We start from the raw sequence: 26,006 nt of genomic DNA, 5'->3' as shown, positions 1-26,006 counted from the left end.
GGATTTCAAGGCATTTATTGGCCATTAAGAGAGACAGTGACTGCCATGAATGTTTCATGGATGAGTAGGAAGGTGCTTAGTGCTACGGGTCTCAATAAGTCGGGCTTTGCCTTCTCTCATGGGCCAGCGTCTCCACCTCCTTCATGAAGCGGAGGCACAGCTCCTCTTGCCACGGCAGGGCCACGCACTGCACGGCCACGGGCAGCCCCACGGCTCCTTCCACGGCCTGCAGCAGAGACACGAGTGGCATAAGGTTACGCAGGGGCTGGTGAGATATTATATATTCATTACCATCTCTTTTCATGCAGGTGCTTCCTTTCCATAGCCCTTTGCTTCGTTTTGTAGCCCTCATAGCAGGCAGTCCCGGCAGTGGGGGGCATAAGAAATTCAACACCCGCTTTCCCTTCCAAACCACTGAGAGAATCATTCTGACAAGGCAGGACCCCTTTCACCGAGGCACAGTTGTCCCCTCCAATGCAAACTGACCTCTTTCAGCCGCTTGTCCCAAAGGTCCCCATAATGCCCCCTGTAATCCTTCAGCTCTTCTTCATCAACGTGGGTGACGGTGGTGACCGGCACGACTCCAGCGGGGAAGTTTAGGACGTTGTACAGATTGGTGTAGGAAGTGGCAGCTGGAAGAGATGACATGGAGATTAATCATGGATCAGGCTTAGCTCCATTTTCTTTAGAGGCATCACCTAGGTTTACCAAACTCTCTGAACAGAGAGGATCCTGCTGGGGACAGATTATGGGGGACCTGTTTAGGCCACCTTGTAAAGAAGGCTTGCATGCCTGCCAATACCTCTGGGATAACTTCATGTTAAGAGCAAGACCAGTAGCTTGAAGTTGCAGCAAAGTCAGGTCAGATTGGATATTAGGACAAACTTCTTCATTGACAGAACCGGGAGGCAGGGGAATAGAGGCCAAGGTTAGCTGTGGACTCTCCATCACTGGAGGCGTTCAAGAAGACGCTGGACAACCACTGGTGGGGGATAACCTAGGTGTAGCGATGCCTTTGTTCTGCTATTGGTATTTCCCAGGCTCCTGGGCTTTGCTGGTTGCCCTTTCCCCCTTTTCTGCTGTGTGTCAGGGTGGTTTTATGCCTTCCTCAGAGGCATTGGGTGCCGGCTGTAGTCAAGGCTGGGGATTTTGACTGGGCTGTGCCAGTGCTCCTTCTGGGACTTAAAGGTGGAGGGTCCTGGCTAGAGGGTCTTGCCCCTCCATTTGGGGTCACACCAATGCCATACTTGGGGTCAGGAAGGAAGTTTACCCCATGGTCAGACTAGCAGAAGCACGGCCTCTACCTTGGATTGATTGAGTGTCTTTTAACAACCTCTTTGGCAGAAGGAGGATGTTGGCTGCCATGGTCGCCCTGCTTCATCTGCGGCAGGTTTGGGTGTGATGCCTGGTGTCATGTTAGGGCTGACGGTAGTTTTACAAAGAGGTTAGATGATGGTTTTGTGTGGGATGGTTTGGACAGGGCTGATCCTCAGGCAGGGGGTTGGACTCAATGGAGGTTCCTTCCAGCCCTACTTTTCTATGTGTTTTTATGCTATCGAGGAATTACCAAAGAGCTTTCCAGGATAGCCAGCGTTAAAAGCCGGGCCCAATGCGGGACACAAAATGACATCCAGCTGCAGCTTCCTCCATTTTGCAATGAATTCTTTACGATAAGCCTGGAGGGGAAGGGGAGACAGCATTAGGAACAACTGTTGCATGTTAGTTGATGGTAGAGTCAGTCGCTCTGATATCAAAGGAGAAAAGGGGAAAAGAAAACCCAGAATTTTCATACAAATCTAAATATTGGGCTATTCCCTGGGTCTCTCTAACACCAGCCACAAAGTCCATCCTTGGCTGGAGGATCCTCCTTAACAGCAGTTTAATCAAACGGCCTTTTTTAATTTTAAAAAATGGTTTTAAAAAAACACATGATTTTTTTTTGATGGAAAAATGCTTTAAAAAATAATTCCTGAAGAGCTCTGGTTCCTAGTAACACCAAACTTGATAACCATTTCAATGAAAATATTGAGAAGAAACAAAACAAGCCTTTGAGTCCTAGTGCAAGTTTGATAAAGGTCAAGTTTCAACTTGGCAAAAACTTTGCAGTCCAAGAGTTTCTCAGCTCTGTCCCTGCAGAAGAATCCAGGTAAGAGCTAAGTAGGGTTAAGATAAGGGCTTGTGGATCACCCATGTACAGCTCTATCAAACAGTTGCATGGGACCACTTCTGAACTCCAGCTGATTGGAGAAAAAGTGTCCTTTGAAGTAAAGCAATGTGGGACTTATCCTTTATTTAAACTGTCCTCATTGCAATGATTTTGGTTTTAGTTTGGTCCACTGGCTTGTCTCTGCCCAACTGCCCTCTACTAGGTGGACTGTCAGGACCTGCTGAAGCATGACTGTATTTCCAAATGTAAGTGGGAGATTAGAAGGAGCTTTCACACAATGAAGGTGGTCAAACATTGGAACAGGCTACCCAGAGAGGTTGTTGAATCTCCATCCTGGGCTGTTTTTAAGTTCAGGTTGGACAGATACCAGACTGGTCCTGCCTCGAGCAGGGGCTTGGACTAGATGGCTTTGTGATGGTCTTTCCTGCCTGCCTTTTCTATCATTGCATGAGCTAATGGCTAATTGGAAAGACAGAGTCAGACTAGTCTAGTCACAAAGAGGACCAACAGGAGGAGCAGAGGGGTGAAAAAAATCCATTACAAGAGGAGATTAAAAAGCTGAAAGGTAACACAATTGCTCTCCATCAATACATGATGGTGGTACACACCAGGGAAGGAGTAGAGCTATCTAGGCTCATGGACTATGCTGGCAAAAGGACAGATGGGCCGAAGCATTGTATGAATACATTTTAGTTTGGAAATGACAATGCCTTTCCTAGCCGTCAGATGAATGAGATCCTTAGCCAGCTTTCCCATAGCAATTATGGGATTGGACGGGAATTCTAACTAGTTTGGGGACTAAGCACGATCAGGTTATGCATGGGATTTCTTGCTGTGGCGGAGCACCTTTGGGGGTGTTAGCCACTCAAGGGCTTTCACAGGCTGTGAGGGGAGCCTGCTTTGACAGAGCAGCAGGGGAAACATCCCCCAGGAACTATTCTAAGAGCCTGAACAGTCAATTGGCCAGGCCAGCAGGGCTGGAGGCAGCACACTGCTGCCTGGCACCGAGGAAACAACATCTCCCGGTGGAGCCGCTGCTCCGGTAACGCTAGGAGGTAAGGGCAAGAGCTCATGGGGATGGTTAGGAGGCTCTTGGTCCTGGGCATGACCTAAAACTTCACCCTGCTGGGGATGGGTGGCCTGGTGGGGCTGTTCGTGGCAGAACAATCCCCCAGAAATGCCAGGCCAGTTACCACCTGGTGGAAGGTGAGTAGGGACGCCTAAATCCCAGCCCCTACCTTCAGGTGGCTCATTTAACATTGGAGGTAGTTGGGGGACCAGGCATGGCGGAGGCCACCTGAGCTCATGTGGGGTGCAAGACCCCAAGAAGTGAGAGTGGTGGGCCAGATGCACTGATGAGTGGCACCTGAGCCTGCGGGGGGTGTTTGACCCCAGGCCCCAGCGTAGGGGGCAGATTATGTGCCTCAGTGGAGGTGGAGGTATAGAGTGGGGTGCAGTGGGACAGCTGAGGAACTGCCAGGAGTAAACAACAGAGTGAGTCAGGAGCCCCTAATTCAGGGCAGTTGGGTGAGTGACCCGGTGAAGGACTAGAGGCGGAGTCACTCCAGTGTTTTGTGAACTGCCCAGCGCTTGCTCGGATGAGGGTTGCAGGAGAGGCCCAAGAGGCCGTGGGTGTGCTGACTGGGGAGTGCAGGGAAAGAAGCCCCAGGACCCTCCGGGCAAGGGCAGGGTGAGTGTGGCCCTGGGAAAAGGAGGGGCAGTATAAGAGTCACCGTGTGAGAGGTGGTGGAGTGAGAGAGGCCTCAGTGAGAGGGAGGAGGTATGAGTGTGGCCTGTAATAGGGCTGAAAGCGAGAGGCCTAACACTGGGATGAGTTGAGCCCGGCCTCAGGCTCTTAGGAACATCTGCAAGGCTTGGGATGCAGTATAGGGAGCTGCATACATAGGCCCAGGGGACCAGGGCATACGAAGGGAAGCTTCCCGCCTAATTAAGACCTTAATTTTTGAACAACAAGGCGTGGCAGACAAGAAAAGCACTGTGGCTAGTCAGGGAGTTGCCACTTTGCCACACTTGCCATAGCAGGGGCCTGGACCTTTTATCCTTGATTCCCAATTTTAAGCAAGGCCAGCAGAATTGGACTTCACTCAAGTGGTGAAAGCCATGTGCTTGAAGGTGTGTGTCCTGGAGCTGATCCTCATTCCCACATGCATGTGATTTACCAGTAGGATACAGTGCTTGAAGCTGTGTACTGCTTCAACAAGAAAAGAAAAGCATGTTACAGAGTGTTTTCCTGCCTGGGCAAAGTCCAAACAGCACATAATCTCTCCCTTTCCTGCAGTGAATTGAAGGCTTGTGCATGCATTAGATCTCTGTAATCTCATGGTTTCCTCTAGAAGGCTTCCTTCTTAATGTCTACTTTATTTCCACACAACCCAGTGCAGTAGTGAAAAATGCTGCTTAAAAACCTTGATGTGAGATCATACAAAATCTCAATGAGCACTTGCCACTTCTAAGTGAGAAAAAGCATATTACCTCCACCGCAGCATGCTGTTTCCACAGATTTTTGGCTGACCTGGAAAATGCAGGGACTTAATTAGCTGATGCCATTGCAGCCTAGAATCTAATTAAATGCACATACAAGCTCTATTAAAAGGACTACGATGATTCCAGGCCAAGCGACTAAAGCCATGTTATGAATCAAGCCTTCCTGCAACCAGTGCAAGCATTTAAAGAGCTTTTTGGTATTTAGTGTACTTAGAAGATATATTCTTGTGTTGTCTAGGTGGTGGACGTGGAAAGTAAAATTCCTACTGGTTACCCCCAAATTCATTTTTTCAGGTTTAGATTCTATCATATGCAAGCGCACACACTGTGTAGGTCTGTGCTGCAGGAGAGATACAGAGCTGGCTTCAAAGCAAGCTCATGCAGGTACTGGAAGGAGTCCAAGATAGCCAGACAAAGGTCATAGGGCATTTGTACATACCACATTTTTTGCCCTTTCTTGCATCACAACAGTGTGATTGTTTGCACAAGTGGGTTTTCTGGACATTTAAAAAGTCTTCTAGCACATTAAAGTAAAACTCCTAGGATGTAGTTTAGTTTGGTGCATTAAAGCATCACATCCATGGATTCATTGTGTGCAAATACAAAGGCACTCAAAGATGTGTAATGAGCCACTTTGTCCACCAGATGGCAGTGCAACTTTTTTGTAGTTCACCCTCTTGAATTGCTCCTGCTTTCTAATTGCTGCTGCTTTTTTTTTCTCTTGTGCCACGTGCTAGCTCCCTGCTCCCACAGCTGTGTGGCAGGGCTCAGGGTGTGGGACAGTGTGGGACTGTCCTGCTGTCCTGCAGCACTGGCCGGGGAACAGACTTAATTAGTTCAAAAACCTAGTACGTGCAAACACTGATGCAATGCTCCAAAATAAATAAGTTTAAATTTTATAAACCTATGTAATGTAATGAGGATTAAACCCCATTGCATGTACAGGTGCCCCTGGTGACCTGCTTTTACTCTGCTTCTTGGCAGGAGTAATTAGCTGCATGTCTCTCTATGCTGCTTGCCAAGATCACTTCCATTAAGTTAGCAGCTGGTTAAGTACTAGCACAGGGCATCTCTACGTTCTGCTGCAACTGGCAGCATACTTACCTTGTGGAAAGTATCCATGTGGATACATACACAGGGTTTGGGGAAACCTACACTGCCATTAATGAAGCCCTTCATCATCCTGATCCTTGTACATCTTTCTCACTCCTGCTATCAGATCCATCTCTCCTGGGCTTTATTCTCACACCCCAGCCTACTCAGGAACCTTCAAATCGTTTGGAATGATTAAAAAGAAAAAATAATGCAAAATGAAAGACAGGTAACATTTAGCCCAGAGATACAGGTTGAAGGTCAGTCAACCATTATCCGATGCGTTAGATCAATGATTAAAAATCACGTAGCTAAAAATTCTCCTATGCTAGAACACCTCTTGGTCTAACCATCTTTATGGGTCTTTCCCTCAGTTTTCTGGAGCAGAGATCAGCTAATGTGATTAATAAATGGCTTTGCATATTATTATTTTAAAATCTCACCTCTTCCTTCATTCCCCACCCACCTCTCCCCACCCCCTGTGAACTGCTACACTTTGCAATTATCTTAAAGGAATATTAAAAAGAAATCTCAAAAAAAGAAGGCACACGAGCACAAGCAAAGACTTTGATCACTTGCTGAGTATCTCAATGGCACCATCACTTAAAAAAACTTCCTTATCTATTCTTTTTAAGAGAATGGGTTAAAAAAAAGCCTATCGTTGACATAGTTTATGCTTCTAAAATATGAAGAATGCCCAACAAGATAAAAAAAGACCTGGTGGGGAATCAGGAAACTCGATTCTATTCTCAATTTTGCTGCTAGGGGATTCTGCGCCTCTTCCTTCACTTCCTGTTGCCTCAGTTTCTCCATTTGATTTCCTGTATGAAGTACTTTGAAATCAACTGATTAAACACACTCTATAAGAGGCAGGTATACATGCTATAGTGAGATGGGTGCAGTGCTTTTGGGATAGGAGTAAGAGAAAAGCAGTGGGCATGTCCACACTGCTAGCGTGCAGGTTCAGACATGGGACACCTCCAGGCTTGCTCCCCTGAAGCTCTGCTGAACTTCTGGGGCCAAAGTCAAGCCTGGTTCTCCACTATCTCCTCCCTGTAACATCTGGAAACCACTTAGCTTCAAACCCATTAAGTCAGCCTGCAGCAGCCCCACAACTCCACGTTCCTGACTTCCAGCCCTTCTGCGCCCCACTTTCTATCTGTATTGCTTGGAATTAGAGCCAAGCATAGGAGAGACGAGCAGTGGGTGAGCTGATTCGTAGAAGGGCGCTACTTGACGAAGTATAGTGGAAGACACAGAGATGAGGAAGGGCAGCTCAGATAGCTCAGGCTGGTTTAAGGTTGACCCTGAAGGTCAGCCCTAAATAGGGGTGTGAGAATACCTATTTCTATGTAAAATATCTGGTATGGCTTTTCCATTCAGCCAGAATAAAAGCATGAAGGCAATTTAAAATCCCCCTAATTCAACTGGAAAGACCTTTGCTGATTTCAAGAGAGGTGGGTCAAGCCTTAATTATAGTGAAGGCCTATATTTCCAGAGCCTGGTCTAAAGCCCACTGACCTTAAGTGGAGTCTTTCAATTAGCTTCAATGGCCTTTGAATCTACACACTGGAGCGTGAAATATAGTACCCTAAGGACTATGTGTGAGCGCTTAAATGTCCTGCTTAGACATCAGCTAAGAAGTGGATGTGAAGCACCTGGGATACAAATGGAAATCAGGCATCCCACTGTGGTACAGAAGTCCTATCTCCTGCAGGGACCATGGGGAGACACAGAAAGGCGTATCCCGGTATGAACATATCTGCAGACATAGCTAAGATAATAGCAACCCTAGCCTGGTACAGGAGAGGCTGAACTCAGTGTGCAAACAAGGGAGCATTAAGTCCCGTGAGGTCACATCAGCACGGCTACAAATTTGATAACTAAGTTCCTCGAATGCACAGAAACTCCATCTGGGGGAGCCCGGTCTTCCTGCCCATAGCACATACAGCTCCAAAAGGACCCTCCCCATATGGAGCAAACTTAAATGCATGCTGCTGATGAGATTTGCACAGAGCCACTTACCCAACGCCACACAGCGCGTTCAGATCTCTGGCGATTCGCGGATACTTAGAAGGGAAGACAAAATTTGGGATTAGTCGATAGCAGAACAGTCAAGATCCTGCAAAGTCCTCTAAGCAGGGGTATTCATTCAACAGCATGCTTGAGTGAAAGAAACCGTAGCCTGAATAGGAGAGAAAAACCCTCCAAGGAAACTCAAGGCTGGACGAGGCCCAACGATGCTCATCTCGGGTGGTCCAAGGACTGGCCTACTCCATGCCAGTGGCACGTCGCAGAGAGGATGGGAGTGCGATTCCCACGCCCGCTGGAGTCCAAAGCCAGTCCATAAGGCTGTTCTGGATTTGTTCCCCTATGTTGAGTCTAAGAGCAAGGGGTTCACACGCAACCTTCAGACTCTGGAGCACCGTAGCAAACCTGGGTCGACTAGGCACGATCAGTCCTGCCCTCCCTGGCAGGACATGGTATGAGCAAACCTGAGCATGGTGCGGCTTCCATTTGTCCATTTGAAGAAGCACTAAGTCAAAGAAAAGTCCCCTCGTACACTCTCGTACTATGCTCTGTACTCTTCCACTGAGCCAACATGAATAGGGCAGCTGCCTGGCAATGGCAGAACAAACTCCTGTGATGCCCAAAGTTTCCACTCTGTTCATTTATTTGCCTGCATTTCAGGGCTGCTTTCTCCAACAGAACTAATTAACTCGTCCCCGTGTAGTCCAAGCAGCAGTGTTCACGAGGACTGCTGAAAGACCGTAAACATGTCATCCAGGCCCAGTGAGACCAGATCGGACTGAAGGGAAGTCCTCTATCCCCAAACTGGGACAAAGGGAGCTTGCTTTTCTGGATAGGGCCTCGAATATAGAGTGCAAGTTCGCCAGGCTCTTCTCAAGAGAATCACTTTATTGGAAAGCTGAACATAAGTTTAACTAGCATTCAGATCAGGCAATGGAAATGCAAACACACACTCACGCCTGGGAGGGTGGGTGTAGGCTGGACCCCAGGAAGCCTGAGATCTTGTCCTAATAGCTCCGGTCCATGCTTCCCCACTGCCCCAGGTTTACAATCATTGGAAGCATCCCCATTACTGGGAATGTGCATTTACTTGGGGACAAACAGCAGCGGCACAAGATGTGTTGCTGCAGCTTGTCCCCAGGAAACACCTGTGCGCTCTCGCCCTGGCGCATGGTACATTGCCCCGGCTAGGAGGCTGGGTCAGCATCTGGGCAGCCTTACCTGGGTCCTGAGGGCCTCTGGGGACTGCAGCCATGGCAATCCAGCAGCTTGAAGCCCGGTCGGCAGCTGGAGCCTGGCTCCGGTTCCCAGCAGCGCATGCTGCCACCACGTGTGCCACTCTGCTTTTTTAGGGCTCGGGTGTTTTTGACACCAGGATCTCCCAGTGTCTAAAAAACACCCCCCGTGCTGCTAATTTGCATGTGCAGTGTTGCAGATGGGTCTGCAGTGTTGCATACCACACATCTACACGTGTCTGGATGCACCCATTCTGTGTAAACCACACAAAGTTATTAGTACTGTGCATGTATCTAAACCCGATTGGGTATATGTTAATGGAAGGGGTTGATCATGAAGACCACCCCCTCCCCAGCTAAGCGAAGAATTTATGATAAGTACTTAACAACTGTATAACTAGGACAGCTGCAAGTGCCATCAGTTGGGTTTCCAGCTCTTGACAATGAGTGCTATTCCTTATGGTTATGCATTTCGATTGCTTGGTTTGTGCGACTGTCGTCAAACCCTTGAGTCAGTGCTTTCTTGTTCACATCAGCAAAAACATGGAATTAGGGCTTCCAAGCCTGCAAGGTTACCCAAAGTTTGCTCCAAATGTTATATAATGGAGGATGTATACAAGATGGAGGCCTCTAATGTGTTTCTTCCACTGATTAGTGACCAGTCTTACCATCAGCCGGCCTTCAGCAATGCTGATTTCTATGTATCAACTCCATGCCATGCATAGTACCCATTTAAACAAGAGGAATACCCATTTCTCCAACTCTTTCCTGCCACATCTACCCACTTTCCTGTATGTTTTAAATCCCAGGTCCTATTTATATTTTATTCTGCAGCCATCAGGATGCTTCTCCACCTAGTTAAATAGCTGTCAACAAAGAAAGAAATGCGACTGTCATCAGGATGAAACACTATGCCTTTTTGTTAGCCATGGGCATGGACCAAAGTCCTCAAGGCCTTAGGGTGTCTGAGGTCAGGATATGGTATTGCATATTTGCTTTTTATCTTGAGTTGCAAAGAAAAGAAGCCCCTTGTGAAACACTGAGACTTGCTTCTGACTTTTGCGACCCAACTTTGAATGTAGCGGAGCTCTTGGTGCTCAGCAAGAGTGAAGCACACCTCTAGCACTGGTGCCGCGAGGTTTGCAAGCATTGCTCTATTACCCTGGAGTGACTGTGCTGCTTGATGAGAAGCTGGCTATGCACCTGAAAGCACATGGTGTTTTTCCCCTGCAGTGCAGTGCATCAGGTCGCCGTGCCCCAAGTCACAGTTGATCCTGCTCCAAAGATGATGTTTGCTTATACCCTAACGTCAATACAATGTATTTGCCCACAGAGTCCATGGTTGCCTGATGTTTGTTGCCCAGAGGGGTATGAAAGAGGCACATGATCTGGGTGAAATTCAGCCTCTGTGCTACTTCAGCAAATTGTGCCCTTTATGCCAACCAACATAAAGCAGGAGAGCATCACCAAATACAGCATCTTCCTTCTTCGTGGATGACCATGCCTCCCCCCTGCCTGTAACTGTGTGAGCATCGTGGGGAGCACTGGAAGAGGATAACTGTGGAGGGACTTACCACCGGCTTCAGGAGGAGAGCCCCGATCCTCTTCACCACAACAGGGAGCCTGTAAGTGTTAACCTGAGACTTCAGGTTTGGATCCACGATATCCCCTTTGCTGGAAGGTCATGAAGAGAGAAGGTTGTCAGACCAGTCCAACAGCTTCAAACTCACTGCAATCTAGGCTTTTCTCCTGACCATAATGTTAGCAGCTTTAAATAATAAGAAGACAGCTTCTGCATACACTGACTTAAGGCAAGCCCCTGGGCACAGCATAAAGTATTACTCTGGAGTATCTATGGCCTGGGTAATTCTCTCTGCAAAAGGTATAAGGCCAGGAAGGATTTATTTCTCACATTCATATCAACATTTTTAATGGAATATTGTACTTGTCCATGGACTTTGCTTATGTGGGAATTAGTTTGTGGGCAGCTAATCATTTACCTACATGTTCCCAGTTGCTAGAGCTTCTGGGCACCTTTTAATGATTATTGAACACCACTTCCTAATTCCCAGTTATTCCAGCGGTATCTTCCACATGTTACAAATGGAGGCACTGAGAGCTTAAGAGACTCATCCAAGGCCACATAAAGAATCATAGAAAATGAGGGTTGGAAGGGACCTCAGGAAGTCACATCTAGTCCATGGACTGCTCTATAGTCCTCTAGTCCATAGTCCTGCTCAAAGCAGGACCATCGCCAACTAGAGATCACCCCAGCCAAGAATTTATGGCAGAACCAGGACCCTAGACATCAATCTCTGCACCTTATTTTGACAATTGTTAGCTAATAGGAAAGCTGAAGCTTACACAACCCAGGAAGAAACTCGTGGAGGTTGTACATCTTCAGCAAAGGATTTATCTCTAGTATAGAACATCCTACCAGCCAAGAGCAGAACAGCTTTGGAGATGCACCAGAAGCCACTACCCCATGCTCTGGAGGGTATTGTGAGTGCCAGAGAAGTAGAGAAGATGGTCCTTCCATAAAGGAACGATGAGAATCCCAATTGTCTACATGATGCTTTGATAGTACATCATCAGGCATTTTGGAAATGCAAATAACTACTTGGGCTAGTGCATTCTGGCAGGTATGACAGACAAACAGTCTGGTTAGTCTTAAAAAGTGGTCCCTAACCCATGGCTTGAGGGCAACATGTTGCCTAACATTGCTCATGACAGCAGGAAATGCTACTTCGTATGGATCCATGTTTCTTCATGTTGACAAAAGATGGCAGAGAATGGGGCTACCTGCTGTACTTTATGCACTATTTATGATGATGGGGGAAACAAAGGCTGGGGATCTCGGTCCAACAGAATAGGAGCTTAGCTTTCATTGAAAAGAGCAACTACAGTAGGAATAGTACAGCCTGTTTGATCTTTAGCTTCACATGGATTGCCCCAAGCATGTCATGTTTAGGGCAATGAAAATGGTTGGGGAGCTGGGGCACATGGGTTATGAGGACAGCCTGCGGGAACTGGGATTATTTAGTCTGCAGAAGAGAGGATTGAGGAGGGATTTAGTATCAGCCTTCACCTCCCTGCAGGGGGGTTGCAAAGAGGATGGAGCTGGGCTGTTGTCAGTGGGGGCAGATGACAGAAGGAGCAATGAGCTCAAGCTGCAGCAAGGCAAATTGAGGTTGGATATTAGGAAAAATTCTCTCTCTGGGAAGGGAGTAAAGCATTAGAAGAGGCTACCCAAGGAGGTGGTGGAAGCTCCATCCTAGGAGTTTTTTAAGGTCTGACTTGACAAAGCCTTGGCTGGGATGATCTAGTTGGCGATGGTCCTGCTTTGAGCAAAGGATTGGACTAGAGACTGAGGTCCCTGCCAACCCTCATTGTCTGTGATTCTGTGATTTTATAGCAAGTACAGAGCAAGAGGTCCCAAACTCAGTTTCTTAGTAGCCCTGGATCAGCTTCAAGAGGGCAGGAAAAACCTGACAGATACAATTGTTCTCCAGGGTGGACCAAGCCAGAGATTGCTTCAACCTAAGACATGGATGCCTGTTGTTTCTACATCCTTATGGGCAAAAATGCATTGGACCCTGCAAAGCATTTCTCTCTCAGTGATTAACCCCCAGCCTGCTGCAAAATGCAAAGGCTTTACTCACAGTTTGTCCAACAAGTTTGCAGCTCCATCAGAGAAGAGGCCTTTGGTGAAGAGCTCGTCCACCACATAATCGATCCGAGGTGGGGAAAAGGGTACGAGCTGCACAGAAACCACCATTGTGCAAGGGTTAGCAAAGTGAGGAAAGCCAAGTCCAGTGGAATTAGAAAACCACTTCTGAGGCATTTCCTAGGTCTTTCCAAAAACTCAGATGATCTATGGGTGACCCCATCCAGGCCCCTCCAAATTTGAACATGCACATATCTGCAAAGCCTGTGTTGCGGTGGTTGACTTGGAGAGGATAACAACTCCTAACTGCTAATAACTAATGAAACTACTGATTTAGTTCAAATTACAGAGGTACTGCCCCAGGTCCAAGCTCAGATAGCGCATATTGTTACACTGGCGACATGAAACCCAACCACGACCTGAGGTTCCTCAGCTTCTTCCTTCCCCAAAGGGAGACCAAGAAATCAGAAATTCTGATAAATATTAGAAAGAAACCATGGTCTTCTGCTATTAGGAAGCTGTAATGTAAGGTATGGAAAGGACTGTGGTCTGATGCTCCCTCAAGTACTCAAAGCATCTGGGTTGACCCAACCTGTAAGATTGCACTGGGTGGGAATTGAGACTATCCTAATACATTTGTTCTCTTTCTTAATATCCACCACAGCTTGGGAAATAAGTCTGGGGCAGCAGAAAGCTTTGGTCAAGGCCACTGGAGAGTGGACACTGCTGTGGGGAGTGTAGCTTCAAGAAGCCCTGCCCCCATGCTGGTAGTTGGGACACAAAACGTACCGTGTGCCCTGCCCCCTGGAGAAGCCGTTTGGTTTCCTGGACAGCTCGTTTCATGCTGGGGGAGGGCTGGAAATAGCCATCTCCATCGTAAAACCCAATGTGAAGAGGTTTTGAACTGGAGTAAACCTGGAAGGACAAGGAGTCTTTGCTTATAAACAGGGGAATCGATGGAGCATGTTAGAATGGAGGTCCACTTAAGACCAGTATAGCCTGTCTCTGATACTGGTAAACCCCAAACAGCTTAGTATCAGCATATTCTATGGTTGAATGGAGATTTTGTCCAGACAGGCAAGAGTAAAGCATGTTCTGAGACAGCAGAGCCACAGTGAAGGCACTTCTTCGTTTGCACTATCTGGGGCATGCAAAAGATGAAGATCCACGAAAGCCCGCGGGCTGCATCTCGTGGATGCCCTTTCCATTGTTACCTTCTCGTTGAAGGGGATGGGCGGCACGGTGGGGTCCAGCTGGAACAGGTCCTCGCACAGGAGTGCCCTCATGCACAGAACGAGGCTGTCCACGTCCCGTGCCATGGGCCCGATCGTTGCCGTCACTGCAATGGGAAAGGCAAGGATCCCGGTCACTGCTGCTGGGGCAGAAAGTCTCGTTCTTTCAGACTCCGTTATCCCTCTCCAGGCCCCAGTTATAACAACATGTAATGGGGTTTCTAAGGACTTGGAGGCCAGGCCCTTGATGCATCCCTGCGTCCTTTGCATTACTCAGCCAGTACGAAAGGGGAAAGGTGTGGTCATAACTTCCATGCTAGTGATACCTCTAGCAGAGAGGGGACCTCAGCAAAGCAAAGGAGCCTCTAGCTTCCCTACTTCTCAGTCCTGGAGTGGGAGAGCTCCAGTGCAACCAGTTTCAGCTCTCTCCCTATGAACCCGCTGAATACAACTGAGGATCAACCCGAAGTGCTCTAGTCCTTCCCTTGGTGTAGCAGAGAATGACATGGTGTTTAGCCATCCTAGTAAGCGGGCAATCCCGGGACTGGTCTGGACACTTTTTGCTGCCATGGCCTAGCTGCTGTTAAAGCAACCCTCCAAGAACCGAGTATCAATGACCACTTGGAACAGAAACAGCTGGTACAAATTGGCCGCAGCATAAACCAAGATGGGGCCCACCATGCCTACCCGTTTTCCACTGTTTTGAACTGGTATCTAAACATACTGTTGGACCAACCCTTTCAATAACACCCATAACACAAGGCTATTCTCCAGGTAACTCAGCATCACAGTGGTTCCTGGCTCTGTTTTCGACTCTGGAGAGACTCACCTGATTTCATGCCCACTATAGGAGAAACAAGACCAGCGTGGCTGAGAAATACATAAAATGGGAGAAATAAGTTAGCAGCAGCTTCTTGTTTGGATAGGAAGGCCCTCTGCCTGTGATCATCATTGAATCATAGAAAGTTAGGATTGGCAGGGACCTCAGGAGTCACATCTAGTCCAATCCCCTGCTCCAAGCAGGACCAGCCCCAACTATATCATCCCAGCCAAGGCTTTGTCCAGCCGGGTTTTGAAAACCCCCAAGGATGGAGCTGCCACCACCTCCCTGGGTAACCTGTTCTAGTGCTTCACCACCCTCCTAGTGAGAAAGTTTTTCCTAAAATCCAACTTAAATTTCCCTTGCTGCAACTTGAGACCATTGCTTCTTGTCCTGTCATCTGCCACCACTGAGAATAGCTTAGCTCCATCCTCTTTCAAACCCTGCTTCAGGTTTCTAGCCCCTCTTCCTCTTTCGAACCCCACTTTACCCTTCAGGTGATTGTAGATCATGAGTGGATCTAGGATTTTGAAAAGTGGGGTACAAAGGGAGTGGTATATCATCACATAAAACACGATACACATTTTTTTCCAGTTAAAAAGAAACTAGACACTTCACTAGGAAGTAGGGGCCTAGAGCTAGGTTATTCAATTTAAGATTGAAGCAAAAGGAAAAAAAGACTTTATTCGAATGTGCATGAATTGGCTAGATCATATATATATAAAACAGAAGAAAATAGGCAAAAATAACCCAAATAACTTGTTTCATTAGTCCTGGAGTCATTGTAGTTAAATGTATGTCTTTTTTCAGATTCATTGAAAGAAAATCAAGACTTCTTGAGTACCTGGACAATATACATCCAATGCTTCATTGAACGTGATTTCCAGACCTGAGCTAAAGTTCACCTGAGTTAATATTTCCATATCTGAGTGAATGTTTTTAGCTAGAGTTAAAAAAGACGCCTGCAGGGCTGTGAAATGGGAGCTACGTGACTAGGAGCAGCTAACAGATAGCCGCGTTGCAGAAGGAAGGCTAGCTGGAGTACTGGGACCATTAAAGACCATTTGAAAGGAAAGAGGGTCCTTCACACCTGTGGAATGAAGAGTTCAGAAGGAACCAAGAAAATTAGAAGGAGTTGTGAAGTCAAGTGACTCCCTTGCTGCTGCCTGAATAGAAATGCTGCTGCCGCTGCCAGGCAGTTGGCTTTGAACTTTGGCTGGACCAGAAATCAAAGTGGGATGAAAATGCACAAGTGCACTCCTGCCCCCCAAATCCACCCCTGCCTGTGATTCATACTACCCTGGTCATGGAAAGAGAATAGAGGAGCTATGGGGGGCACATATGCAGGCAATGCAAAGTTTTAAGGTGCTGGGAATCGATGACCCCAGAGTTTCTTCCAGGCCTAATGTCCTACGTACCTATTTCTCACTGAAGCAGGGATAAGATTGGAGCTGAGGTATGTAGGTACAAAGGGGGATCTAGCCTAAGCTGGCCCATATCTTTTCTTCTGGACATGATTTATGTTTCAGTAAGCCCGCAGTGATCACACTGGGTTCTCCAGAATGCAGTGGATGATCCCTTATGGCAATTAGGGTCATCATGTATGGGTGTGCTGGCTGCTCTGTAGCTATACCAGGGCACCAATCTAAGGCCCAAAGCTCCCATCCTACCCCCTTTCAAAAGCTCATACTCTCTGCACTTCTCTATCACTCCATTTCTCTCTCCCTCTGTCCTTTTGAGGTCTTTTTGCTGTCTTTTGGACCACTAGACACTGGCTATGGCTAGAGATGGGAGAGTGGCTTGAATGTGATGATGCTCCATACAGTACTCAGACACCTCTCAGGCTAGATCTTGCTCTAAGGATAAGAGATTAAACCAATCAGCAGATTTGTGGTCAGGAAGGATTTCCCCTTCCTCCCCCTTTAGGATGACAAGGACTCTTGAGGGATTTTTGCCTACTTCAGGAGCCAAGAGCACAGCCCTCTGCAACCAGGACCATCACAATATTTCAATCTAACAATCCCACACCCTAGCAGTAGCCAATGCCCTTGCCCCTCACTTCACCTGCCCCCTCTGCTCTTTCTTTATCTTTATTGTAGCAGGGTTTGTTGCTGCTTTTGGGTTTTTGTACTAAAGATCCTCCATTTGTTGGGGGTACTTTATGTCTGTAGCTGGAAGAGGCCAAAGTGAACACATTATGAGTAGCTTCCACTAGGATGGTGCATCAGGAGTCCCTGAACCCAATGACTCAGTTACTTGTTTTCCCTTGGTCACACTCAATGCTGTTGTGGGTGGAAGGAAATGCTTCCGTGACTCCAACTTAGACATCTTCTCTCCACTCCAGTAGATTTAATAGATTTCATAGCCACTAGAGCTGGAAGGGGACCTTGCAAGATCAGGTCCAGCCCCCTGCTCAAGGGGCAGGAAATCAGCTGGGGTCAGGTCACCTCAGCAAGCATTTCTTAAAGGTATCCAAAGTGGGTGCTTCTGAGGGAAGCCTATTCCAGTAACACTAGGTTTCCTTGACACAAGAACTAAAGCAAATTAAAAACATGCAGATGGATTTCTAGAGCACAATGTCCCGCACGTGCCAAAGCAGCCAAAGTCCACGCAGAACGTGTTTTCCACTGACTGCTGCAAGAAGGGTAACTGTGCAATGCATGGGTGCAATGAGCACAGCTTGTCCTATTGAACCTCAATTACAATGGGAGTTGGGGATGGGAAATGCTTGGGAATGACTTTGCTGGAAAGGTTGGAGGCACTGAGCAGCCAGACTTTTGTATCAGCTCCTCTATTTCATGGGTGCAATTTCATCTGTTACCAAGACCAATGGCACTCCAGCTCAGAGGAGCAAAGCAGCCCTCCGAGCCTTTCCTTGCTGACAAGTAGAGACTGGAGAGATTCCCGGAGAGAAGGAGGTCCTGAATCAGTTCCTAGCAACTGCAGCCCACAAATCTGCTGTCCATAGTGTAATTATGCATCATTAGCTATTTCCAAGCTAACCACCCGGCATCACCACCAGCTTCTGATGGACGCCCCCTAGGAATAGCATGGTCAAGAAAGCCGGGCTTTGTGACCCTGGGAGTGTTTGATGCCCTGTTCCTTAGTTGAGGAAAAAACAGACATCATGAGATGTTCCTTTGCAACTAAAACAGCTTACCTCAGCCTGTTGCCTGTTGGTTTGAGCCCGCAAAGCCCGCAGAAGCTGGAGGGCAGGCGGATGCTCCCGGCAACATCTGTGCCAAAGCCCAGGAGGGACCCTCCTCCTGCGATCAGTGCCCCCTCCCCTCCAGAGGAACCACCGGGGCTTTTCTTATGGTTCAGAGGATTCACCGTCTGGCCGAAGATCACATTGCTGCAGTCGTAGCTGGGAGAGGTCCAAAGCAGGTTTTAAGGCTGTTTGCATTTAAACGTGCACAAATATAAGACTCAGAGCAGGGGCTCAAGATTCAAGAGAGTGGGCAACAGTGGTGAGGCAAATCAGCCTGTGAAAGATTTGGTGATGAAGCTAGATTAAAGGATGGGAGTGAAAGTGGTTGGGGTTAAGAATCAAGGCAAGTTGTATCTCCCTTTCCTGTACTATATGCACAGGCCAGGTAGGCTAAGCCAGCTCTGGAAATCGTATCAAGAGGGAAAAGGAGGTAGAGCCAATGTCTGATCTGCACAGTGAGTTGAGACAAGGAGGTGGTTGTCATTGAGAAAGAGGAGTGGTACATGGTAAGAGCCAGCAATTACTTTATCATGGACTGTGGGATGTTGGTTTTCACAAACGGGATTGCCCCCTGCCTCTTCAACACCTTGACGATCACGCTGTCCTCTTCCTCCTCTTTGCTGAGAAATTGCACCAAGCCGCCAGTAGAGACGTGTCCCTTTGGGGAATGGGAAAGACAGCTCATGAGACACATCAGGGCGACGGGCTTGGAACTCTTCGATTCTTTTTTCCTGCCAGGATACGACTTTTCAGCCACGTTGGTAGAAAGGAAATAGGCCAACACTCCCCCTCCCTAAAGTCTGAGGCTCTGTGTCATGCAGCTAACCCTGATGAAGGACAAATGCAGGAAAGTGGCCTTGCCACATGACCAGCAAGCAACAAAACAGCCATGCAAAGTAACTGGTGGATATTGCCACCTTCTTTGCTGGTCGTGTCTGCTATCATGTGCCCAGCCTTCTTCTACAGGAGCATATCCATGCAGCAATTTGGGATTGACTTTGAGGGTTGCCCCCCAAAAGCCTGGCCCCTCTGAGCTGGTCCCTCATCTGTACAGTCTTGTAGTATCTGAGCATGAAGCACAGAAGGAGAGATGAGCAGTGGACTGATTCCTAGTAGATTCATAGATTCATAGATGTTAGGGTCGGAAGGGGCCTCAATAGATCATCGAGTCCGACCCCCTGCATAATATACATTTTGCTTCATTTGCTTACAGCTTAGTCTCCGCACCCTCATCTTGGAACCAGTCAATATTTCCATCTTCATATGCCTCTGTGCACACAGCAAAGCCCCTTGCTTCAGTTTGGTGAAATCCATTTCATGATACTACCCATCCCAAGAGGTCTCTTGTTCATGCAAGTCTCATCTCCGTGGCTTCTTGTATTCACAAGTTTCCATTTCTTGCTGAAGTTCTTTTTCTCCATGTGAACTAGGCTGTAATCCCACCATGGCTTCTGCTCTACTGGCTGGAGGATGAGGTCTCCATAACCATCCGTTAAAAGCAGCCGATTCAATCCCCACCTCCCCTGTCTAATGCAGACGCAACATACAGCTAATCTGGCTCTTGCAGGGAATTGGACTATACAGCACCAGGATTAATAGACCAAAGGTGCGTCCACACGTTCATTAATGCACAATGATGGTGTAATTATGGTGCATTAAGTTAGTACCTGCTATTACTTAATAACAAGTATTAATAATACTCATTAATACTTAATACTTAATATCAATAATATTAATACTTGATAAGTATTGATAATAATTAATGACAATAGCACCACAATCACATTAGCAGAGATGAACACTTCTTAGGTGATGCCTAATGCCCATTGGACTAATTCACTGTGCATTAGGGCATTAGCACGGTTTTTACGTGACACGCTAATGCGCAGTAGAATTAGTCCAATGGGCATTAAGTGTCTCCTGTAGACGCATCCTATTAAAGCAAACTTTTCTGTGTTAGAGAAGGGGCCAAACACGGAGCTGATGTAAATCAGTAAAGCTCTGCTAGCTTATTAATACCAGCTAAGTATTTGGCCCAGAAGATCTGTCCTTTCCACAGAGGTAAGAGGTAAAGGTCTACGAATCAATGGTTAAAAATTCTCAGTGAAAGCTGCCCAAAGGTCGGCTTTAACGGTTATTAGTTTCTTGAGTGCGAAAGTTTAACCATTATTCATTGGGACACAAAACTCGCCTTTTAAAAGCCTTCAAACTCCAGGTTGTAATGGGCACCACAGCGGCTTTGCTCATGACAGAGTATTCGACAGTCTATAGGAAGGAGAGACAGAGAAACAGTCTATACGAATGGGAGACCTACTTTGCAGCCGATGTGGTCCTTGATGCTGATGGGCACACCGTACAGCAAACCCTTCTCCTTCTGCTTTGTGAGTTCCCGCAGCTGCTCCTCACAACCCTGGATGAAATCCGTCACACAGTTCACCTCCTGGGTCACTGCCAAGGCCTGTGGGTGGACACACGGAGAACATGTGCAGGGCATAAAGATAGATTTCAGCTTGAAACATTTGCAAACTTCTGGGCTTCCCTCCTGCCAGACCTTATAGTCAGTCTTATAGTCCTTCCAGAGAGACCATGAAGAAAGATACTCACTGGGGTCTCTTATGAGGGCAGGTTTGTGCTCCAGGCCAAGTCTATTCCTTTTCCATAGGACATTATGAGGGTGAAGACTTGGGGCTGATAGAGTCCCTCAATATATTCATTTCTTTCAAAGGCCGAGTCCTGGAGTCATGTGCAGAGGCAAAACTAGGAGTTTTGGTGCCCTGGGCAGAGATGCCCTGGGGTGGGGTGGGGAAAGCATAAGGAGATTAATGGTACATGGGCTGGTACCCCACCATTCTGGATCCCCTCTAAAATCGGTGCACAGGGCTGGTGCCCCGTTTGCTACCCCCGCCCAGTTACACTCCTGGTCACATGGGCATAAGACTTCCAGCTTTCATTTCTAAACAAACAATGCATTTATAGCCACTTGTAGGCCAAGAAAAACGTGGAAATAAGGCATTAGAAGGCACTAAAACGAACCTGTTTTTTTTTTCAAAAACTTTTAGAGTCTTGCTCCCAATTTCTGATGGTCAAGGATTGGCAAGACTGGGTTTTGGTTGCTCCAGGCTGAAGTCACCTTGGTGAGGTAGAGGTCACAGGCTGTATCTCCTTACCAACCCCCACATAACGCAGCACTCCCCAGCATGTAGCTGGATGGTGTAACTGGTACTTCTTTGTGGGACCCGCTATCTTCCTTTTCTGGCTGAACCACATACAAAGGTTGGTAACCTTGCTTCGGGTTTGGTAAGTGAGCTGGGTCTTTTTATCTCAAGCACACGCTATTAGTTCTAGAGGCCTTGGGATAGGTCCCTGTTGCCCCACCAGCCGTCCGTGGGTATAGCCTTATCCCTGCTCACTTTCCTATCTGTGCCTCCTCCATGCACACCTCCACCTGGGCAAACACGTGCAGGATCCATTTTCCACTGCTGCCAATTCTAGACCTCGACATGAATTATCTTGGGGTTTCATGCCCATCACTGAGGAAATCCCATTGCTCCCTACCCAAGTCTACTAGGCTCCCCAGAAACCAGGGGGCTTTTCCTTCCTGCCTGAACATGGGGTTGAACTCACCTTATCTATGTATGTGTAGAGGACAATTTCTGGAGACAAGGAACCTTCCTTTAGCTTCTCAGCCAGCTCCACAAGCGGCAGGGAGAGGATGAAACTGGTCTGAACTCCTGGGTTCTGCAAGGTGTAGCAACATCACTTCATGGAGAAGGATTCGAGTCAAGGGCTGTGTTCATATCGCACCCACATGACTCTGGTGTGAGTGAGTCATGGATGAGTTTGGCTCCTTGGATAAGCTTCCAATCAACACCCAGGAGTATTCAGAAACCCTTGCCAATGATTTATTCATGCACTTTTCCTCCTAAATAGCTTTGTGTGTTCCTAGGGTGACACGGAAAACTCCTTCTCTTGGATCCCATATAGGTTCACCCCCAGGAAGGCATTTTAGTCTGGGATAGGGCAGGAAGGCATCGGGAAAACAACACCATGGTTGTACATCAGTAAGCAAGAGCCCTCAGTGGGATGAACATCCACCCAGCTGATTAGAAATAATGCCCTTTCCTGGACAAAGTACATCCTTGATATAAGCCTCAATCTGCTTTAAAAAAAGGTGGTCGGTATCATTGCTCCCACTTGACAGATAGGGAAACTGCTAGTATAGCACAGGGACTCCTCGCGTCGGTAAGCGAGGAGTAGCTGTATTAGTATCATAGAATCACAGGGCTGGGAGGAACCTGAAGGACCATCTAGTCTAACCATGTGCATGCATATGTGTGTGTGTGTGTGTACACTTTGCAAAATATATATATTTTGCAATATCTTTTAGGTATTATTTTACATCAAAACCATTGCTGACTTTTTATTTGTTTCCCAAAATATAAACGTTCAATACAAGAAGTCTGTGGTAGAAAAAACAAAGAAACAATAAATGATTTAAAAATATATTATTCTGAAAACCCCCCAAACAAACAACAACTACCTGTCAATCAAAAATCTAGCAAGGAACAAAGTCCTAGAAAGAAATGCGAAACGGTACCAAGCTGGGCCCTGGAATAATGGAAATGACTTTAAATTGCCCTGTGAAGCCATCTTCCTGATAGAGGCTGAGCTCTACGTTAGCAGAATGGGTTTCAACTAGATGCACGATCGCTTCAAAAAAGAGTATTAAAAAAAAAAAGACCATTTAGCAGAACTAAGGAACCTGCCAACACACAAGCTCCTGCTAACAAATACAGAACTAAACCACCACAAACACCCAACTAACTCTATGGTGCTTGGCCTCCAGCTTGCAGGCTGAATCCAGCCTTTGGAGCCACGTCATCCAGCCCACAGGGCTTCCCACGGGTACAGAAATTTGGTGGTGAGGGAATGCTGGTAGTGCTAATTGCCACTCCCCTGCTGCCAAGTTTTCAGATCTGTGGGGAGCATGTGGACTTGTTAACATGGCCCTGCATGCTAGACTATGCTGGTGTGTGGTCAGGCTGATGCCAGGATTGCTCTGCAGCTGGTTTGACACCCTGGATCGAAGGACTTTAGCATCTAAAAGCCAGGTGTGTTCTTAGGTGGGAGGAACCTAGAGCTTTCTACCTGTGTGCAAGTGTTAAGCAGAGACACAGGCTTTGCATCCCATAGTGGGAGGGGAGGCACAGAGCAGAGATGAAGCTGTGTGGGGTGGTGTTGGACTGCTGAGGAATAGGTTGTCACAGATAGAAGGGAACAGTGGTTTGCAACCTTGACACGTCAGGGAGGTTCTGCTGGGAGTGTGGCACTCTGCTCCTTCCCTATGGAGGTTTTTGGGATCAGATCAGGCCAACCTCCCCGCACGTTCTCCAGGTGACAAGAAGCCACTGGCCTGTAAAAGTAAAGAGTTACCTTCTGTTTAAACTTCCAAGCCGCTTGCTCCATTCGTTCCAGGCCCAGATCACGTGTCCTTCTTGCCTCTTCCATCTTTTCCTGGATCCGTCTCCTCCCCACCCATTTCAGCACCAGGACGGCTGTGGCTGAACCACACAGCAAGGCTGAGATGGCACGGGGATCTACCTCAACCTCAGGCAGCAGCTGCCTCAGCTTCTCCTGGATCATGGTGAGATGTTCTCCCTGGAACCCGGCAGTGCCCTGAACATCCGCACGCTGGTAGAAAACAGGTGATTAAGGGGTGTGCTATTTAATCATCTCCAGAGGGCAGTCTGAGACGATCCATTCTGAAACAGTGGAGCATAGCAATTCAAGACTGGATTTTTAAAATTTAACCAGACTAGACTAGGTGCTGAACTTTCCCTGGCTGGGCAAGAGGCAAATGACAACCTTATCTTGTCCTCCCTGGGTTCATCTTGTTTGAACTAATTCCATATCAATGGGAACAGTGACAGCATCACAGTGACTGGAGCTGTCCCTAGCCCCTTTCTCTCTGAGCTTCCCTCTTCATGGTGGACTCCTCCAACTTCCTGGTTCTCAGATCAAGACTCAGTCACACAGCCCTGGTACCAACTGCTTGTCTTCTGCAGATCCAATAGGGTTTGGGGTAGGACTAAAAGGGAGACCTTGGGAGATTCAGAGCATAACTAAATACATTGGTAACCCAGTCAAAATGAGAAAGAAGCTGAGGTAGAACTCAGATGAGTCCCCCGCTCTCAACACCCCTGAACTTTGGGGCTGGGAAGTTGAAAACTGAAATCCCTTCTTTCTCCCCATAATCTTTGCATTGGCTTCCTCTCCACTCCAATTCTTCCCACAACCGTGGCACTGTAAAGCATTTATTCCCATGTAACAGTCCCACTCCAGGGTGGCTATGATGCCCCTGGAGGCTCCACAGCCCTTGCCAACCTGGCTGTCTCCTCCTCCTCGCCTGCCATGACTTAATGACATGATACTTTTAGAAAAAGGGAGGCTGCCCAGGTTTTCCCAAGTCAGATTTTTCTTGTGAGTGCTGATGTTGCTGCTCATTACCTTAAGGCCCAATTACATGGGCTCCATCCTCCCCAGTACCCATGCTCATGCTGCACAGATGTCACACGTCCTGATCCAATTATAATTGCCCTTATGGGCTACAAGGTTCTGGCTCATCTTTACACCAGCCCCTCTCTGGGCTATGAGCCCTCTGGCCCTTCCCTCCCTGGCCAGCTGTGACTGCCTTACCTCCTCTTAGTCCCTTCACCAAAATACCAATATTTCTTCTCCAAACTCAGATGTTACCCAGGAGCTCCTCTCCCCATGGCTCTCAGGGCTAAATTTCCTGCCCAGCTTCAGCTCTAGGCTTATATCCTGATACCCCAGCCCTTGTAGGTCATATGACTCCTAATTGCCCACTGACACACATGCAGGCTGTGAGCAGCCTGCCTCCTCTTAAAGTAGCAGGAGCAGCATCCTGCTACACACAACCCCCCTGCAAAGCAGGGAAGTGCTGTTCCCCTTATGGTACCAATGGAAATAAGGAGATTTCTCCAAGTTTATGCTAGGAGGCTGTAGCAGAGCTGGTAACTGAACCCACAGCTTGCAAGTGCTTGGCTAGTGCCCTCACATGAACCATCCTTTCCCTCTATATAAATCAAGAGGTGCCCTGAACAACTCTGAGCTTGCCATGTTCAAACTCCAGATTCTTGAAGTCAAATCTCCACAGCTCTCACAATAATTAATAGGCTACCTAAAACCATTAACTAGCGGTTACAGTAGGAGTAGAAGCTCTGTCTTACCCAGACTCCAGTGCAAACATGTTTAACCCCTTGGTATCTGCAAGTTTGTTAATTTTTGCCTCCAGATTTTTGTCAACAACAGCTGTCTGGCTCCAAAGGTTATGGACATAGAAATGGAGGGTGGGAAGGGAGCTCAGGAGGTCACATCTAGTCCAGCCCCTTACTCAAAGCAGGACCATCCCCAACTATATCATCCCAGACAAGGCTTTGTCTACCCAGGTCTTCAAAACATCCAAGAATGGTTGATCTCCTGGCTGGGTATATAGAATAAAATCAGAGAATCATAGAAAATGGGGATGGGAAGGGATCTCAGGAGGTCACATCTAGTTCACCCCTGCGCTCCAAGCAGGACCAGCCCCAACTGCGTCATCCCAGACATAGTACCAGGTCTTTTCTATAGACCAATGCTTGTCTTTTAATCTATTTTGTACTTCAGTTCCCCAAGAAGCTGAACTAGGAATTGAAATCAGGTGTCCCATATCCCAAGGTGCAGACAAATAACATATTTATATGAGTGTCATTTACACCGGTTTGTGTGAATATGAAGCAGACAGATGACTATTTACAGAGTGTGCTGCCTGCAGTAGCTGCTGTTACAGTGCTTGGCTACTATTTGATGGAAGAAAATGATAAGCACTTATTTCAGTTGAGCAAAGAGTTACCCAGGGAAAAAAGCAACTAGAGCCGTGGACCTATGCCTTATATGCTTGTGTAACTCTTGATTCTCAAAGGGTTAACTTTACCACAGAGGGTCATGGGTACAACCTGGGCATGGGGAGTCAGGGTTCAGGAACTG

At 47.4% G+C, this 26,006-nt stretch overlaps 1 protein-coding gene across 3 annotated transcripts; it reads right to left on the bottom strand.

The window, feature by feature from the left end:
* On the bottom strand, positions 1-24,812 carry LOC102371354 (vitamin D3 hydroxylase-associated protein-like). 3 transcript variants are annotated; one of them, XM_025206504.1, is made up of 16 exons: positions 24,657-24,812; positions 23,394-23,651; positions 21,585-21,698; positions 20,275-20,418; positions 18,485-18,618; positions 17,910-18,116; positions 14,759-14,799; positions 13,912-14,036; positions 13,487-13,612; positions 12,693-12,790; positions 10,605-10,704; positions 7,790-7,833; positions 4,661-4,700; positions 1,568-1,676; positions 487-632; positions 1-226 (listed from the first exon to the last, which is right to left on the bottom strand). In XM_025206504.1, exons 2-16 carry the CDS (start codon positions 23,601-23,603, stop codon positions 92-94), a joined length of 1,773 nt encoding a protein of 590 aa, XP_025062289.1. In that variant the 5' UTR covers positions 23,604-23,651; positions 24,657-24,812; the 3' UTR covers positions 1-91. The 3 variants fall into 3 exon arrangements, with proteins under 3 accessions (XP_025062289.1, XP_006015882.1, XP_025062294.1); XM_006015820.3 differs by having other exon boundaries at positions 23,394-23,722; positions 24,657-24,801; XM_025206509.1 differs by lacking the exon at positions 21,585-21,698 and having other exon boundaries at positions 23,394-23,722; positions 24,657-24,801.
* Between the last annotated feature and the right edge of the window lie 1,194 nt (positions 24,813-26,006).

The sequence above is a fragment of the Alligator sinensis genome, unplaced genomic scaffold (assembly GCF_000455745.1).
Source record: "Alligator sinensis unplaced genomic scaffold, ASM45574v1 scaffold781_1, whole genome shotgun sequence".
NCBI lineage: Eukaryota > Metazoa > Chordata > Crocodylia > Alligatoridae > Alligator > Alligator sinensis.
Note: the sequence above shows the minus strand (reverse complement) of the source record. Positions and strands in the feature narration are given on the sequence as shown.